The following is a 15,373-nucleotide window of genomic DNA, read 5'->3' as shown; positions in this document are numbered from 1 at the left end:
AAATCCTAACCATGAGGAAAGTTTTGATAAAAGTAGAGTCAAAGAATTGACGTCGCCTATTATATTTTATTAAATATATTTAAATAATATATATACGTGTACATAGAAAGATCTAAAATGTTTCATTATAAATATCTTTTGTAGTACACAAAGGTGATCAAGAAGTAAAATTCTTTCTTCTTCTCACAGGAGAAATTTTTGTACACCTTTTAATGTTCCATTAATCCACTTGGAGTTAATACATATTACACACAACACTTGTTTTTCAAGAATTTCACGAATACCCTCTTCGATTACCTCATTTTCGACATATAGATGTAACTATTTTCTATGTAGCTAGCAAGACCCGGAAGATACTATTTGGGATCATTTCCAACCAGACACTCATCAACTACAGTACCACGGTTTATTAGGTAAAGCCATTTTTATTATATTTTTCTTTATTTCTCATCTCGCCTATTTAAAACACTTTCTTGTAAATATATACAAATAGCGAATCAAATAAATTACAAAATAATTTTGTTAAATATTCAATGCGTATTATTTGATACGTAAAATAGTTTTAGTGTATAATGTATTTGATCCTATACATCGCATACATGTACTCGTAGATAAATAGATTTCTCTTATTCGTTATTTATAAAATCTATGGAATTTCAATTTGCCTATCGTTATGTGTTTTTTATTAACACGTCCAAGCGAATCTACACATACATATTATTCCTAGAATATTTCAGTCATTTCTCTACTGTTAGAACGTATAAAATTCTAAGCAGCTTTGTCGATACACCCTAATTCATGCATAGATTTTGCATCTAACGTAAACATAGACCGAAATAAATCGCTAGTAAAATACCTAAAACGTTGCTGTACCATGAATATTTCGATGTAAATATGCGATTTTTACGATACATTCAAGTTTTAATTCAATATTGTTTTGAAACCATAATAAAAATACATTGCACTCTAATGCAAAGTAATAAGAACATCAAGATCTATCTCTTCCGTAGAATTGGAATTTTGGCAAGTATCTTATAGAAGAACGAATAGAAATCAAAGAAAGAAATTATAACTTTTACACAAATGACTTTCAAATAAATCATCACCACATTTTTGAAAATTATTCGAACGAACAAACAGAATTTCCGTAAATTCACTGGTTACAGAGAAGAAATATAACAGATATATGTAAATATTTATGCTATCAGTATTTTAATGATATTTGTTGGAAAATATGGGAAAACCCACATTTTTTCCGACAATATTAGACGCGATATCATTGCCTTGTTTATGTTTGTATCACCCTGTTTATTTGGGATATAGAGTCGAATACCAATGGCATTTAAAATTCATGTTTGTTTGGTCTACGCAGACATACGAATAATCATGAACTTCGTGATTGGTTATTTGTTCGTTACTGATCCGTGGTAAGCTCGCTCTGCCCACTGCCAGCGCTTTTCTGAGTTTGTTTATCGTGTCTTTATATTCGTTCAGACGTTTCTTCTTGCAGTCCACTTTTAACTTTCGAAGAGAATTGACCAGTAAAACGAGCGGATCGTCACCATGCGTATATGTGAGTAAATTTATATAAGTGTATTTGTCCTCCCCTTGAATTATACCGAGTATGTACAATTCCTCTTCGGTAGTTAATGCAAATCCATTAATAATCATTTAAACCTTCCTCAGCAAGTAATTATTTTCCTTTTGTATCTTCAATTTTCGTGATTTTTATGTTCGCACCAACGGATGTTGTTACTACAAGCAAACGAGTTTATTGTGTTTCAGAAATACGTACTTCAAAAAGATACATAGTTGTTATTTTCGAGATTTCTACAGCAGGACTGAAATGCTGTCTTTGAGTCTTAAGACTAGACTGGTGATCTCATCGAACTTTTGGCCTTAACATTTTTACTGTGCGATGGTACTAACTATGATGTTTAGTCTTCTACTATGTTTGTCTTTTATAGCATATTTCTTGATAATATTAAATATAGACTTATTGTTTCTTATAGATATTTTTGTTGTATGTATGTTAAACAGATCACCGCATGAAAGGTATATATGGTGTGTTCGGCTACAGGTTACCGAAAATTTAAGGGATGATTATTGACGTCGAAAATCAAGAAAAAAATTGCTCTTTCGGCTTTGTTTTTTAGTTATCGTCAATTAAAAATTGGTCAATTCATCCTTACAAGCGAGCAAGCTTCTTACGGGGAAGAAAGGTGGTCAGCCTAAGCAGCAGCGCGCACAGTGATCCTCAATTCGAACGATACATGGGCTGCAGCTTAGCTCGTACAAATCGTGGAAGAGAAGAAATGGTGAATTGAACATTAAGCCAGCACTCGTGGAAATCCATAAGAGCATATCGGAAAGCACCAAATGATATTTCCGACTATAGAGGATTAATGTTTTCTCTATTCCTTTCCGCCACTAGCGTCCACAGCAAAATGACGCTCGCACCGCGATTGTCCTGGCCGCGAGTAACCACGAAAATGCAACAGATTATAATGGATGTTTGACTTTTTTTTGTAAACAAAGCGTGCCTCTTCTCTCCGAATTCTACCGTATTATGCGTTTATCTTTCTCCAGTAGTAAAAGTCGAAAGGATTTAAATCTGAAGACCGAGCAGGCCCAGGCACAGGTCCTTTTCAACTTATCCACCTGTTTCCAAAGCAGTCGATCCAGTACTGTTGCACTGCGTTGGTAGAATAAGGTGGTGCACCATCTTGCATGAACCATTTCTAGATGCGTGTGGATTTTCACTTGCTGAGAAATGTTCGTCACGTATATTTGTCATTCCACATTTATTAAATGTTCCCACTTCGGTAAATAATATCCTTGCGGGAAAATTGTATATGCGTTGGATTGTCCAACTTATCCATTTGTAAAAATTTGTCTTCTTCAATTATCATGAATATGGTGCAGTATTCTATCTCCCAGTTTAGCGCACCGAGCGTACTACACGCACTATACATCCAAGTAACACTCTAATTTGATATTTTCAATTTTATTCTTCCAAAATTGTTTTACCCGATTGCTTCAAGATGCCTAAAACATGACTAGGTAGTAATAGAGAAATCATCCCGAAAGAAATGTTTACAATGCTCTTTTATAATGCTTTAAACATCTTCGTATGATTTATGAATTTATGATGAATTATCCAGGAATTGCAATGATAATTTGTGAAGCGAGCAAGCTGTGCACCAGATGTGTGTAAACAAAGCGAAGACCTATTTTGCACAATCTTCAAACCTTATATAGAGCAAGAGATTTATTATTAAGATTTACAATACAATCTATTTCGCCAGTTTCTAATAGCAATTTGTTACTAAATTGTTTTAGTAATAAGAAGTTTCTGGTTGATGGCTCTTGCCCTAATAACAATGTCTGAAGCAGAGGAAAATGTTGAAGCTCTGCGCTCCGTTGTGGAAGGTGCAAATCAATTTAGTTCTTCATTTTTCCAGGTAAAATAGTGGAATTTAAAATTTACTCCAAATACTGATGAATAAATTATGAGACGCTTATTGTTTTCAGACTGTGGTACGACACAATCCTGGCAACCTTATAATATCCCCTTTAACTGCAAGTATTGCTCTTGCTATGGCTGCTTGTGGAGCTCGTGGAAACACAGAAGCTCAGTTTAGAAATGTACTTCATCTACCAACATCAGAGAGTGTTGTCACATCTGGTTATCAGTCACTTATTGATAATCTCAATGTAGGTATCTCTGCCAACCAATTACTTTTATTATTTTAATGTATAGTATAAATTGGTAATTTATTAATATAAAATAATAAATTTATTATTTTTTAACTGTTTTAATGTAGAGTTTTAAAGACAATAAATTGGCTGTTGCAAATAAAGTCTTCGTAGCTGCAAGTTTAAATTTGAAACCAAGTTACAAAAATTTGACTGAAGTTTATTTCCGCTCTTCTTCTCAATTGGTAAACTTTGCTCAAAGTCGGGAAGCTGCAAATACTATTAATAGTTGGGTTGAAAAAAATACAAATAATCTCATTAAAGAACTTATTACTGCTGGTTTGTATATGTTTGTATTATTCATTATGATGTAAAGACAATACTATAGAAAATTTAGATCGAGTGCATTCTAACTTCAATGTGACCAATCATACTATGAAGTTTTATGTTGTTATGAATGTTTTTTGTAAACAGAAATGCTAGATGACACGACAAGGTTGGTACTTGTCAATGCAATATATTTTAAAGGCCAATGGAAGGATAAGTTTAACCCTGAGTTCACGAAATATAAGCCATTTCACATTAGTACAGTTGAAGTAAAAGATGTTCCTACAATGTATAGACATGGTACATATAAACTTGGAAGACTTCCAGATTTAAATGCTACATTCATTGAAATACCATACAAGGTAAGTTTAGAAGGAAAAGGCACTAATGTATAAAAAGAAGGTGCTTCCTTGTAAAACTTTGTGAAATACAAAAAGACGCAATTAAATTTTCTAGGGTGACGAATTGAGTATGATCATAATTCTTCCAAATGAAATTGATGGGTTGTCTGATGTTGAGAAAAAATTACAAAATACAAGTTTGACGGACATTCTAAGTCAAGGATATGAGATGAAAGCGGGGTTATGGTTACCAAAGTTCAAGGTGGAAACTATGCTTGAACTCAATGATGCTTTAAAAGAGGTATATATTCATATAAAGTGTAATTCATCTACAGATAACTATTTCTTATATCTTAATTCCTATTCTATGTAGATGGGTTTGACTGATGCGTTTACTGCAGCTGATTTTTCTGAGATTGCTGATGGTGAAAATTTGTATATCAGTGATGTTATACAAAAGGCATACATTGAAGTGAATGAAGAAGGAAGTGAAGCTGTCGCTGTTTATGGTAAGCGAATAAACATGCTATGTTATGGAGTTTATGTTTAAATTAAACAAAATATCACTTTGTGCAACTATTAAATATGAAAATATTAAAAAAATAATATAATATGACAAGACAATTTTTTTCATTTATTTCATACTGCCCTTGCTGTGTGGCTACAGATTGACTTTCAGCCGTCTCTACATCACTACTCAGGCTAATTCTATATCTAACCGTATTTTCTATGAGATGATGGCATAATTTACTTAGGAAATTAAAAAAGAAAACGAAGATAAAAATTTTCATTACAATCTTATCATTGATGGGATTATAATTAATTGAAAGCATGATCAATTTGCATGAAGGAGCATTTGTAGCCAGTTACAATGCGCTTGCATCGTGATTAAGTTTTTTTATTTCACCGTTTTATAAGTTGGAATGCAGTTATCTAACTGTATGCATTGTTGATTAGGTACTTACATTGTACGTATGAGTATTTATACGCTTGACAGAACAAGATTCTTTGTAATATTATAATACTATCGACGTTTGATCGAATCTAATTTCGAGGTAAATGCCGAAAAACTTTTAAATCATGAATGCTTTGCCTTATCGCGATTTATACTCTTACAAAGGTTTTCTACTTAATGAGATTTGGCTGCATTTACATTTCATTTTTACATATTTTATATTTTATATTTAGTTTATACATATTTTAAAATATCGTCCATGTTATAACCTCGTATAATATCCTCTTTATGCCGTGTATGCATGTGTGACAACCGGTAGCGAACGTGAAAATATTTGCTTCACATCGCTCCTGTTTCTCTATTATCGTTCCTTACAAATTATGTTCCTATAATATGTTTTTAATCAATGTGCAATAATATATTAATATATAATAGTTTGGTTTATTAGTATAAAAGTTTGGCATAATTCTGTTCCAGATCCCACGATGGACTTCTTCAGTCTTCCTTACAGAACGAGGATGATTATTAATAGGCCTTTCTTTTATTATATCGCAAAAACTGTGAATGTTGGAAAGGAAAATAATATGATATTTTCACTATTCTGCGGTTCTGTTAACGAACCCAAACTCTAAGCACAGTAGTGTCATAATAGCAATACCATAGTAATGTGATAATTAACACTTTACTGACCGCTAGCGGTTTAACAGCATACGCACGTTCGACCGGTAGCTCAGGCGCAGGCTCTCCCTGGCGCCGGCTCTGTTTCGGTTTAGACTTTCCAATAGCATTCTTTTCGTTCATCGCGAACGGTAAGTTTTTCAAATTGGTATAAAACTGTTGGAGCTTACAAAGCAACGCAACTGACGCAATTGAGCAAAGTACCTTGCTACTAAGTAACAAATTACTGTTCAAACAATGAGAAAGATTGTCGGCGACAAAAAGCTGATTAATAGGCTATCGGTCGCTAAAGTGTCAATTCGTATGCTTTGCAGTTACAGGCATTCTAATAATACCTTGTCTCACAATAAATGTAAACTTATGCAAATGAAACTTTTTCTTTGGTATGGTTCCTCCTTCTTTTACTTTCTCTCGTACCTTTTAAATCATAGTTTAATTTTCGTTTAATTATCATTGTGCCAGTTTTTTTTTTTAAATGTAAACACAGGAATAATTTCACAAGAAAAATATTATTTATGGAATCCTTGTAAATATTGTAGTTGGGATGATAAATCATACCGCCACCTTGCTCGCTAAACCGCCGCCCCCAGAAAATCCTAATCATGAGAAATGTTGTGATAAGAATAGAACATTTTGCGGTATGGATATCGATCGTGAATATTACGAGAGAGCATAAATTTTCTGTTATTGTACGTTGAATTTTATGACTGCTATGTAGAATAAAATCATTAAGAGATGACGTCACTTATTATATTTTATTAAATGCATTCAAATAATAGATATACGTACACTATTTAGTTTTCTATTAATCTAATTGGAATTAATCCATATTACATGCAATACAGTTGCGTTTGAGGAATTTCACGTATAATCTTATCGATTATATCATTTTCAACGTGTAGATGTAGCTGTTTTCTTTGTAGCCACTCCTCGAAGATATTATTTGGGATCATTTCCAATCAGACATTCAACAACTACAGTGCTACAGTTTATTAGGTAAAGCCATTTTTATTATATTTTTCCTTATTTCTTATCTCGCCTATTTAAAACGCTTTTTTGTAAATATATACAAATAGCGAATCAAATAGATTACAAAATAATTTTGTTAAATATTCAATGCATATTATTTGATACGTAAAATAGTTTTAGTGTATAATATATTTGATCCTATACGTAGATAAATAGATTTCTCTTATTCGTTATTTATAAAATCTATGGAATTTCAATTTACTTTTAATAGTCTGACTATTACTAAAAAATAAATTCAATTTGCTACATATTCTCATTGTAACGATGACGAAAATATTTTATAAAGTGTAATTATTTTAATATCATATATTATATCTATACATTTTTTATTTCACGTAGTTAAGCTGGAAAAAATATTTTATTTCCAACTCCTATGCTTGATTCCATTACTACTTAAGGTTCGTCAGATTTCGCAGCGTTTGTTTTGTTACTCATGCGCAATTCTCATACGAACCTAACTTCAAACATCTGCGCTTTAAACTGCAACGATGAATTAATCGATCTGTCGAACACTACGATTCATCGAATTGTTGGCAGTTTCTAACACAGTGTTTACTACGCAGCGCCGCATACACAGTAGTTTAAAAGTGTACAGGTGAAGTGAACGTAGTTTTATTGTTCCAAGAAAGTGTCAACAGGTACTGGTATATTATACAGGAAAAGTGCTATTTGTGCAACGCTTACAATTTGGTAAATATACCTATTATGGATTATTTATATTTTTATTTCATTGAATCAGATAAATTTTTTGACAGCATATGTGCATGAATCATACGTATTTACATAGTCATAATGTGTTCCATCAAATGACAAATATGTAATACTAATTTCCGTGATGGGAGATGCAAAGAAGATATCACTAAGTAGGTCAGGGTCACTGTTGATAATATTCCTTTTAAAATGTTGTCAAGCGATTATGTTGTTTCCTTACGTAACGAACAAATATACAAATTTGAAGTTACTATTAATAAATGCATAAGTCAAGTACTCTTCAGGTCTAAATCGATTATTTTAAGCCTTTCCTCGTTCATTAAAGTAAGGACATGTGATACAAAAAAATTTTACTTTCTTTATAATTTAATTTGCTCAGATTTCTACTAAGATATAAAACTAATATAATTTTGTACTTTAATTACTCAAATGATCAATCTTTATTTATTTTCTACTAGCACGTGTAGGAAAATCTACACATGCGTATTATTCTTGGAATACTTCTGTCGCTTTTTTACTGGTAGAGCATATTCTAATTAGCGGTACCTCCTAAGTCATGCGTAGGTCTCGCACCTAACGTAAACATCGATCGAAATAAGTCGCTAGTAAAATTCGCCGCTATTCTACAAATATTTTGATAGAGCCCATGCAAATATGTAATTTCTATTATACATTCCAAGTTTAACTCAGTAGTTTTCTTGAAACTATAAAAAAAAAAAAAATACATTGCACTCTAATGCAAAATAGCAAGAACATCAAAATTTGTTTCTTCCGTAGAATTGAAATTTTATATATATAGAAGAACGAATAGAAATGAAAGAAAGAAATTGCAACTTCTACACAAATGACTTTCAAATAAGTCAACATCAAACTTTTGAAAATTATTCGAACGAACAAACAGAATTTGCGTAAATCTACTAGTTACAGAGAAGACATATAATAGATATATGTGAATATTTATGTTAACAGCAATTTAATGATGTTTGTTGAAAAATAGGTGGAAACCCACATTTTTCAGATAATAATAGTCACAATATCATTGCCCTGTTTATGTTTGTAATGTCAAGCTCATTTGGGATATAGAGTGATATATCAATGAGATTTAAAATTCATGTTTGTTTGATCTATTCGATCATACGGACAATCGAATGCGTACTTCGTGATTGGCTGTTCGTTCGTTACCGATCCTTGATAGGTTCGCTCTGTTCACTGCCGGCGCTTTTCTGAGGTTTCTTATCGCGTTTTTATATTCGTTCAGACGTTTCTTCTTGCAGTCTGCTTTTAACTTTTGAAGAGAATTGACCAGTAAAACGAGCGGAACGTCACCATGCGTATGTGTGAGTAAATTTATGTATGTCTATTTGACCTTCCCTCGGATTATACCGAGTATGTACAATTCCTCTTCGGTAGTTAATGCAAATCCATTAATAATCATTTAAACCTTCCTCAGCAAGTAATTATTTTCCTTTTGTATCTTCAATTTTCGTGATTTTTATGTTCGCACCAACGGATGTTGTTACTACAAGCAAACGAGTTTATTGTGTTTCAGAAATACGTACTTCAAAAAGATACATAGTTGTTATTTTCGAGATTTCTACAGCAGGACTGAAATGCTGTCTTTGAGTCTTAAGACTAGACTGGTGATCTCATCGAACTTTTGGCCTTAACATTTTTACAGTGCGTTGGTACTAACTATGATGTTTAGTCTTCTACTATGTTTGTCTTTTATAGCATATTTCTTGATAATATTAAATATAGACTTATTGTTTCTTATAGATATTTTTATTGTATGTATGTTAAACATTTCACCGCATGAAAGGTATATATGATGTGTTCGGCTACAGGTTTCCGAAAATTTAAGGGATGATTATTGACGTCGAAAATCAAGAAAAAAATTGCTCTTTCGACTTTGTTTTTTAGTTATCGTCAATTAAAAATTGGTCAATACATCCTTGCAGGTGAGCAAGCCTCCTTACGCGGAAGGAAGGTGGTCAGCCTAAGCAGCGGTGCGCACAGTGATTCTCAATTCGAACGATACATGGGTTGTAGCTTAGCTCGTACAAATCGTGGAAGAGAAGAAATGGTGGATTGAACATTAAATCAGCTTACTCGTGGAAATCCATAAGAATATATCGGAAACTACCATATCGTAATTGCAAGCGGAAAAGATTACCTTTTTCTCCTTCGAATCTTTTGCCTCTACGAATGACCACAGCAAAATGACACTCGCACCGCGATTGAGCTGGCCGCGAGTAGCTACAAAAATGCAACAAATTATAATAGATGTTTGACTTTTTTTTGTAAACAAAGCGTGCCTCTTCTCTCCAAATTCTACCGTATTATGCGTTTATCTTTCTGCAGTAGTAAAAGTCGAAAGGATTTAAATCTGAAGACCGAGCAGGCCCAGGCATAGGTCCTTTTCAACTTATCCACCTGTTTCCAAAGCAGTCGATCCAGTACTGTTGCACTGCGTTGGTAGAATAAGGTGGTGCACCATCTTGCATGAACCATTTCTAGATGCGTGTGGATTTTCACTTGCTGAGAAATGTTCGTCACGTATATTTGTCATTCCACATTTATTAAATGTTCCCACTTCGGTAAATAATATCCTTGCGGGAAAATTGTATATGCGTTGGATTGTCCAACTTATCCATTTGTAAAAATTTGTCTTCTTCAATTATCATGAATATGGTGCAGTATTCTATCTCCCAGTTTCCCAGTACCAAGCGTACTACACACATTATACATCCAAGTAACACTCTAACTTGATATTTTCAATTCTCTGAAACTTCCACGTTGACCGTCGGAATGATTTTATTCTTCCAAAACTGTTTTACCCGTTTGCTTCAAGATGCCTAAAACATGACTAGGTAGTAATAGAGAAATCATTCCGAAAGAAATGTTTACAATACTCTTTGATAATGCTTTAAACATCTGCGTATGACACGGAATTATCCAGGAATTGCAATGATAACTTGAGAAGCGAACAAGCTGTGCACCAGATGTGTTTAAACAAAGCGAAGACCTATTTTACACAATCTTCAAACCTTACATAGCAAGAGATTTATTATTAAGATTTACAATACAACCTATTTTTTCAGTTTCTAATAAGAATTTGTTACTAAATTGTTTTAGTAATAAGAAGTTTCTGCTTGGTGACTCTTGCCCTAATAACAATGTCAGAAGCAGAGGAAAATGTTGAAGCTCTGCGCTCCGTTGTGGAGAGTGCAAATCAATTTAATTCTCCATTTTTCCAGGTAAAATAGCGGAACTTAAAATTTGTTATAAAAGCTGTTTAGGAAAAGTTTATTTATGTTGCAGATAATTGAAGGTAAATAGACTATAGAGATGCAAATTGTTTTCAGACTGTTGTAAAACACAATCCTGGCAATCTTATAACATCCCCTCTAAGCGTAAGTGTTGTACTTGCTATGGCTGCTTTTGGAGCTCGTGGAAACACAAAAGCACAGTTTAGAAATGTACTTCATCTGCCAACTTCAGAGAGTCTTGCCACGTCTGGTTATCAGTCACTTATTGATAATCTCAATGTAGGTATCTCTGCCAACCAATTACTTTTATTATTTTAAGGTATAGTATAAACTATAAATTTATTGATATAAAATATCAAATGCATTATTTTACGCTATATAATATTTTTTTCATGTTTTAATGTAGAATGTGAAAGACAATAAATTGGCTGTTGCAAATAAAGTCTTCGTAGCTGCAAGTTTAAAATTGAAACCAAGTTACAAAAATTTGACTGAAGTTTATTTCCGCTCTTCTTCTCAATTGGTAAACTTTGCTCAAAGTCGGGAAGCTGCAAATATTATTAATAGTTGGGCCGAACAAAATACAAATAATCTCATTAAAGAACTTATTACTGCTGGTTTGTATATGTCCGTTTTATTCATTATGATGTAAAGACAATACTATAGAAAATTTAGATCGAGTGCATTCTAACTTCAATATGGCCAATCATACTATGAAGTTTTATGTTGTTATGAATGTTTTTTGTAAACAGAAATGCTAGATGACACGACAAGGTTGGTACTTGTCAATGCAATATATTTTAAAGGCCAATGGAAAATTAAGTTCGACCCTGAGTTAACGAGCGATATGCCATTTCATACTAGTAAAGTTGAAGTAAAAAATGTTCCTACAATGTATAGACAAGATACTTATAAATACGGAGAACTTTCAGATTTAAATGCTAAATTCGTTGTAATACCATACAAGGTACGTTTTGAAGAAAAATGCACTAATGTGGAAAAAGAAGCTGCTTCTTTGTAATACTTTGTGAAATACACAAAGAAGGTAATATATCTTCCAGGGTGACGAATTGAGTATGATCATAATTCTTCCAAATGAAATTGATGGTTTGTCTGATGTTGAGAAAAAATTACAGAATACAAGTTTAACGAACATTCTAAGTCAAGGAGACAAGGAAGAAATGGAATTATGGTTACCAAAGTTCAAGGTGGAAAGTATGCTTGAACTCAATGATGTCTTACAAGAGGTATGTATATATAAAGTGTACTTCATCTACATATAACTATTTGTTATATTTTAATTTCCATTCTATGTAGATGGGTTTGACTGATGCGTTTACTGCAGCTGATTTTTCTGAGATTGCTGATGGTGAAAATTTGTATATCAGTGATGTTATACAAAAGGCATACATTGAAGTGAATGAAGAAGGAAGTGAAGCTGCCGCTGCTACTGGTAAGTGAATAAACATTCTATGTTATGGAGTTTATGTTTAAATTAAGCGAAATATCACTTTGTGCAACTACTAGGTGTGAAAATATTCTTATTATTTATTTCATACTATTCTTGCTTAGTTGCTACAGGATTACTCTCAGTTGTCTGTTATATTACTACCTCGGCTAATTTTAGATCTATTCATATTTTCTATGAGATAAAGGTGTAATGTACTTAGGAAAAGAAAAGAAAAAGAAAATAAAATACTTCATTATAATCTTATCACTGATAGGATTGAAATTAATTAAAAGCATGATTAATTGCATATTAGTTAGCATGATTAACTTATACGGTAGAGCATATGTAATTAGTTATAATGCGCTTCTAATTTCGAGATAAAAACTGATAAATTTTTAAATCATGCATGCTTTGCCTTATCGAGTTTTATAATCTTACAGAGGTTGTTCATCTAATGGATAGAAATATTTTAAGCTTTTAAGCTTAATATTTTAAGCATAAAAGCTATAAATGATGAAAACGAAAATGATATTAGCTTATCATTATTTCGCTGTTCTGTTAGCGAACTCAAAATCTAAAAACAGTAGTGTCATAATAGTAATATCATAGTAATGCGATTATTAATTCGTGTGCTCTGTAGTTATAAACATTCTAATAATACCTTGTCACACAAGAAATGTGTTGCATTCATTTTAAATTTGGATTATATTATATATATACGGTCGACGCCGGTACCGACAGCCTCCTCCGGATATCGCGAAAACCGACACTGTGCGGCAGTTAGATGTATAGGAAAAAGTTATTCAGAATCGTTTCCCCTATGATACAGTAAGATATCCTAGAAATTGTAGAGATTCAGTCCGATTTGTACAATTGCTTAAACGGTATTAAAAAGGCTTATATAATATTTGTTCCAGGAGTTGTGCTTACATATTACTCGTATCCCAGTTCGACTCCAATGCAAATTGATCGGCCGTTCTATTATGCTATTTATAAAAACCAAACAGAAAGTCGGGGAGACATCGTAACGCTATTCAGTGGACACGTTAAGGATCCTTAAAAACATTATTCTGTGGTTCTGTTAACGAACAAAAAGTCTAAGGACAGTAATGTCATAATTGCAATATCATAGTAATGTGATAAACACTTCGTATCCTTCGTAGTTATAGGCATTCTAATAATAGCTTGTGTCGCAATAAATGTATTGTATTCGCTTCAAATTTGCATTACTTTACTCTTTCGTCAACGATATATATATATAGAGATACATAAAGATATTTATAGAGAGAAATGATATAAAGAGATATTGCATATACCTTTAATAACTTAAAACCGAGAAAGAGGGAGTTTATTAATATTTATTACTTTTACATGATCAAAAATATTTCTTGTAATAGGAAACTTTTTCTTTAGCATTGTTTTGTTCCTCTTTCTTCTTCTTTCTCTCATACCTTTTAAATCATAGTTTATCTTTCGTTTAATTATTATTGCGCCAGTTCTGTAAAATACAAACAAAGAAATATTCACAAGAAAAATATTATTTATGGAATCCTTGTACACCATGTTGCGATGATAAATCAAACTCATCACCTTGTCCGTCAAACCGCAGCCTACAGCGATCACGGTAACCAATCTATGGGTGCGAACTTTGTCAGAAAAATCCTAATCATGAGGAAAGTTTTGATAAAAGTAGAGTCAAAGAATTGACGTCACCTATTATATTTTATTAAATGTATTTAAATAATATATATACGTGTACATAGAAAGATCTAAAATGTTTCATTATAAATATCTTTTGTAATACTCAAAAGTGATCAAGAAGTAAATTACGTTCTTCTTTTCACAAGAGAAACTTTGGACACCATTTACCGTTCCATTAATCCACTTGAAATTAATCCATATTACACACAATACATTTGTGTTTCAAGAATTTCACGAATGATCTCATCGATTACTTCATTTTCGACATATAGATGTAACTATTTTCTATGTAGCTAGCAAGACCCGGAAGATACTATTTGGGATCATTTCCAACCAGACACTCATCAACTACAGTACCACGGTTTATTAGGTAAAGCCATTTTTATTATATTTATCTTTATTTCTCATCTCGCCTATTTAAAACACTTTCTTGTAAATATATACAAATAGCGAATCAAATAAATTACAAAATAATTTTGTTAAATATTCAATGCGTATTATTTGATACGTAAAATAGTTTTAGTGTATAATGTATTTGATCCTATACATTGCATACATGTACTCGTAGATAAATAGATTTCTCTTATTCGTTATTTATAAAATCTATGGAATTTCAATTTGCCTATCGTTATGTGTTTTTTATTAACACGTCCAAGCGAATCTACACATACATATTATTCCTAGAATATTTCAGTCATTTCTCTACTGTTAGAACGTATAAAATTCTAAGCAGCTTTGTCGATACACCCTAATTCATACATAGATTTTGCATCTAACGTAAAGATAGACCGAAATAAATCGCTAGTAAAATACCTAAAACGTTGCTGTACCATGAATATTTCGATGTAAATATGCGATTTTTACGATACATTCAAGTTTTAATTCAATATTGTTTTGAAACCATAATAAAAATACATTGCACTCTAATGCAAAGTAATAAGAACATCAAAATCTATCTCTTCCGTAGAATTGGAATTTTGGCAAGTATCTTATAGAAGAACGAATAGAAATCAAAGAAAGAAATTATAACTTTTACACAAATGACTTTCAAATAAATCATCACCACATTTTTGAAAATTATTCGAACGAACAAACAGAATTTCCGTAAATTCACTGGTTACAGAGAAGAAATATAACAGATATATGTAAATATTTATGCTATCAGTATTTTAATGATATTTGTTGGAAAATATGGGAAAACCCACATTTTTTC

General features: G+C 32.2%; 3 protein-coding genes across 8 annotated transcripts in view; all 3 read left to right on the top strand.

Annotated features, from left to right (window-relative positions):
- Window positions 1–382: 382 nt before the first annotated feature.
- On the top strand, window positions 383–6,372 carry LOC126917814 (serine protease inhibitor 3/4-like). Its single transcript, XM_050725140.1, has 9 exons — window positions 383–413; window positions 1,511–1,573; window positions 3,343–3,464; window positions 3,535–3,717; window positions 3,828–4,038; window positions 4,174–4,388; window positions 4,483–4,668; window positions 4,741–4,876; window positions 5,800–6,372. Exons 2-9 carry the CDS (start codon window positions 1,564–1,566, stop codon window positions 5,952–5,954), a joined length of 1,218 nt encoding a protein of 405 aa, XP_050581097.1. The 5' UTR covers window positions 383–413; window positions 1,511–1,563; the 3' UTR covers window positions 5,955–6,372.
- Window positions 2,258–15,373, top strand: part of LOC126917811 (antichymotrypsin-2-like) — a 35,570-nt gene continuing 22,454 nt past the window's right edge. Inside the window, exons 1-2 of one of the 6 annotated variants that reach the window (XM_050725123.1) lie at window positions 7,536–7,719; window positions 9,015–9,077. In XM_050725123.1, the coding sequence (XP_050581080.1) occupies window positions 9,068–9,077 (10 nt within the window). In that variant the 5' untranslated portion in view covers window positions 7,536–7,719; window positions 9,015–9,067. Of the gene's footprint in view, window positions 2,319–2,620; window positions 2,776–7,535; window positions 7,720–9,014; window positions 9,078–14,458; window positions 14,531–15,373 lie in introns of those variants that run through there. The other 5 variants (XM_050725134.1, XM_050725132.1, XM_050725130.1 and 2 more) reach the window with 5 other exon arrangements.
- LOC126917810 (antichymotrypsin-2-like) lies at window positions 10,243–13,679 on the top strand. Its single transcript, XM_050725118.1, has 8 exons — window positions 10,243–10,291; window positions 10,876–10,997; window positions 11,106–11,288; window positions 11,416–11,626; window positions 11,762–11,976; window positions 12,071–12,256; window positions 12,327–12,462; window positions 13,377–13,679. Exons 1-8 carry the CDS (start codon window positions 10,258–10,260, stop codon window positions 13,517–13,519), a joined length of 1,230 nt encoding a protein of 409 aa, XP_050581075.1. The 5' UTR covers window positions 10,243–10,257; the 3' UTR covers window positions 13,520–13,679.

This window comes from Bombus affinis, chromosome 6 (assembly GCF_024516045.1).
Source record: "Bombus affinis isolate iyBomAffi1 chromosome 6, iyBomAffi1.2, whole genome shotgun sequence".
Classification (NCBI taxonomy): Eukaryota; Metazoa; Arthropoda; class Insecta; order Hymenoptera; family Apidae; genus Bombus; species Bombus affinis.
Note: the sequence above shows the minus strand (reverse complement) of the source record. Positions and strands in the feature narration are given on the sequence as shown.

Coding starts and splice junctions, on each gene's coding strand:
- LOC126917814 (XM_050725140.1), top strand. Junction 4,669..4,740: donor TCAATGATGCTTTAAAAGAG/GTATATATTCAT, acceptor TATTCTATGTAG/ATGGGTTTGACTGATGCGTT. Junction 4,877..5,799: donor TGAAGCTGTCGCTGTTTATG/GTAAGCGAATAA, acceptor ATTCTGTTCCAG/ATCCCACGATGGACTTCTTC.
- LOC126917810 (XM_050725118.1), top strand. CDS start 10,258: ATGCGTGTGGATTTTCACTTGCTGAGAAATGTTC. Junction 11,289..11,415: donor CACTTATTGATAATCTCAAT/GTAGGTATCTCT, acceptor GTTTTAATGTAG/AATGTGAAAGACAATAAATT. Junction 11,627..11,761: donor TAAAGAACTTATTACTGCTG/GTTTGTATATGT, acceptor TTTTGTAAACAG/AAATGCTAGATGACACGACA.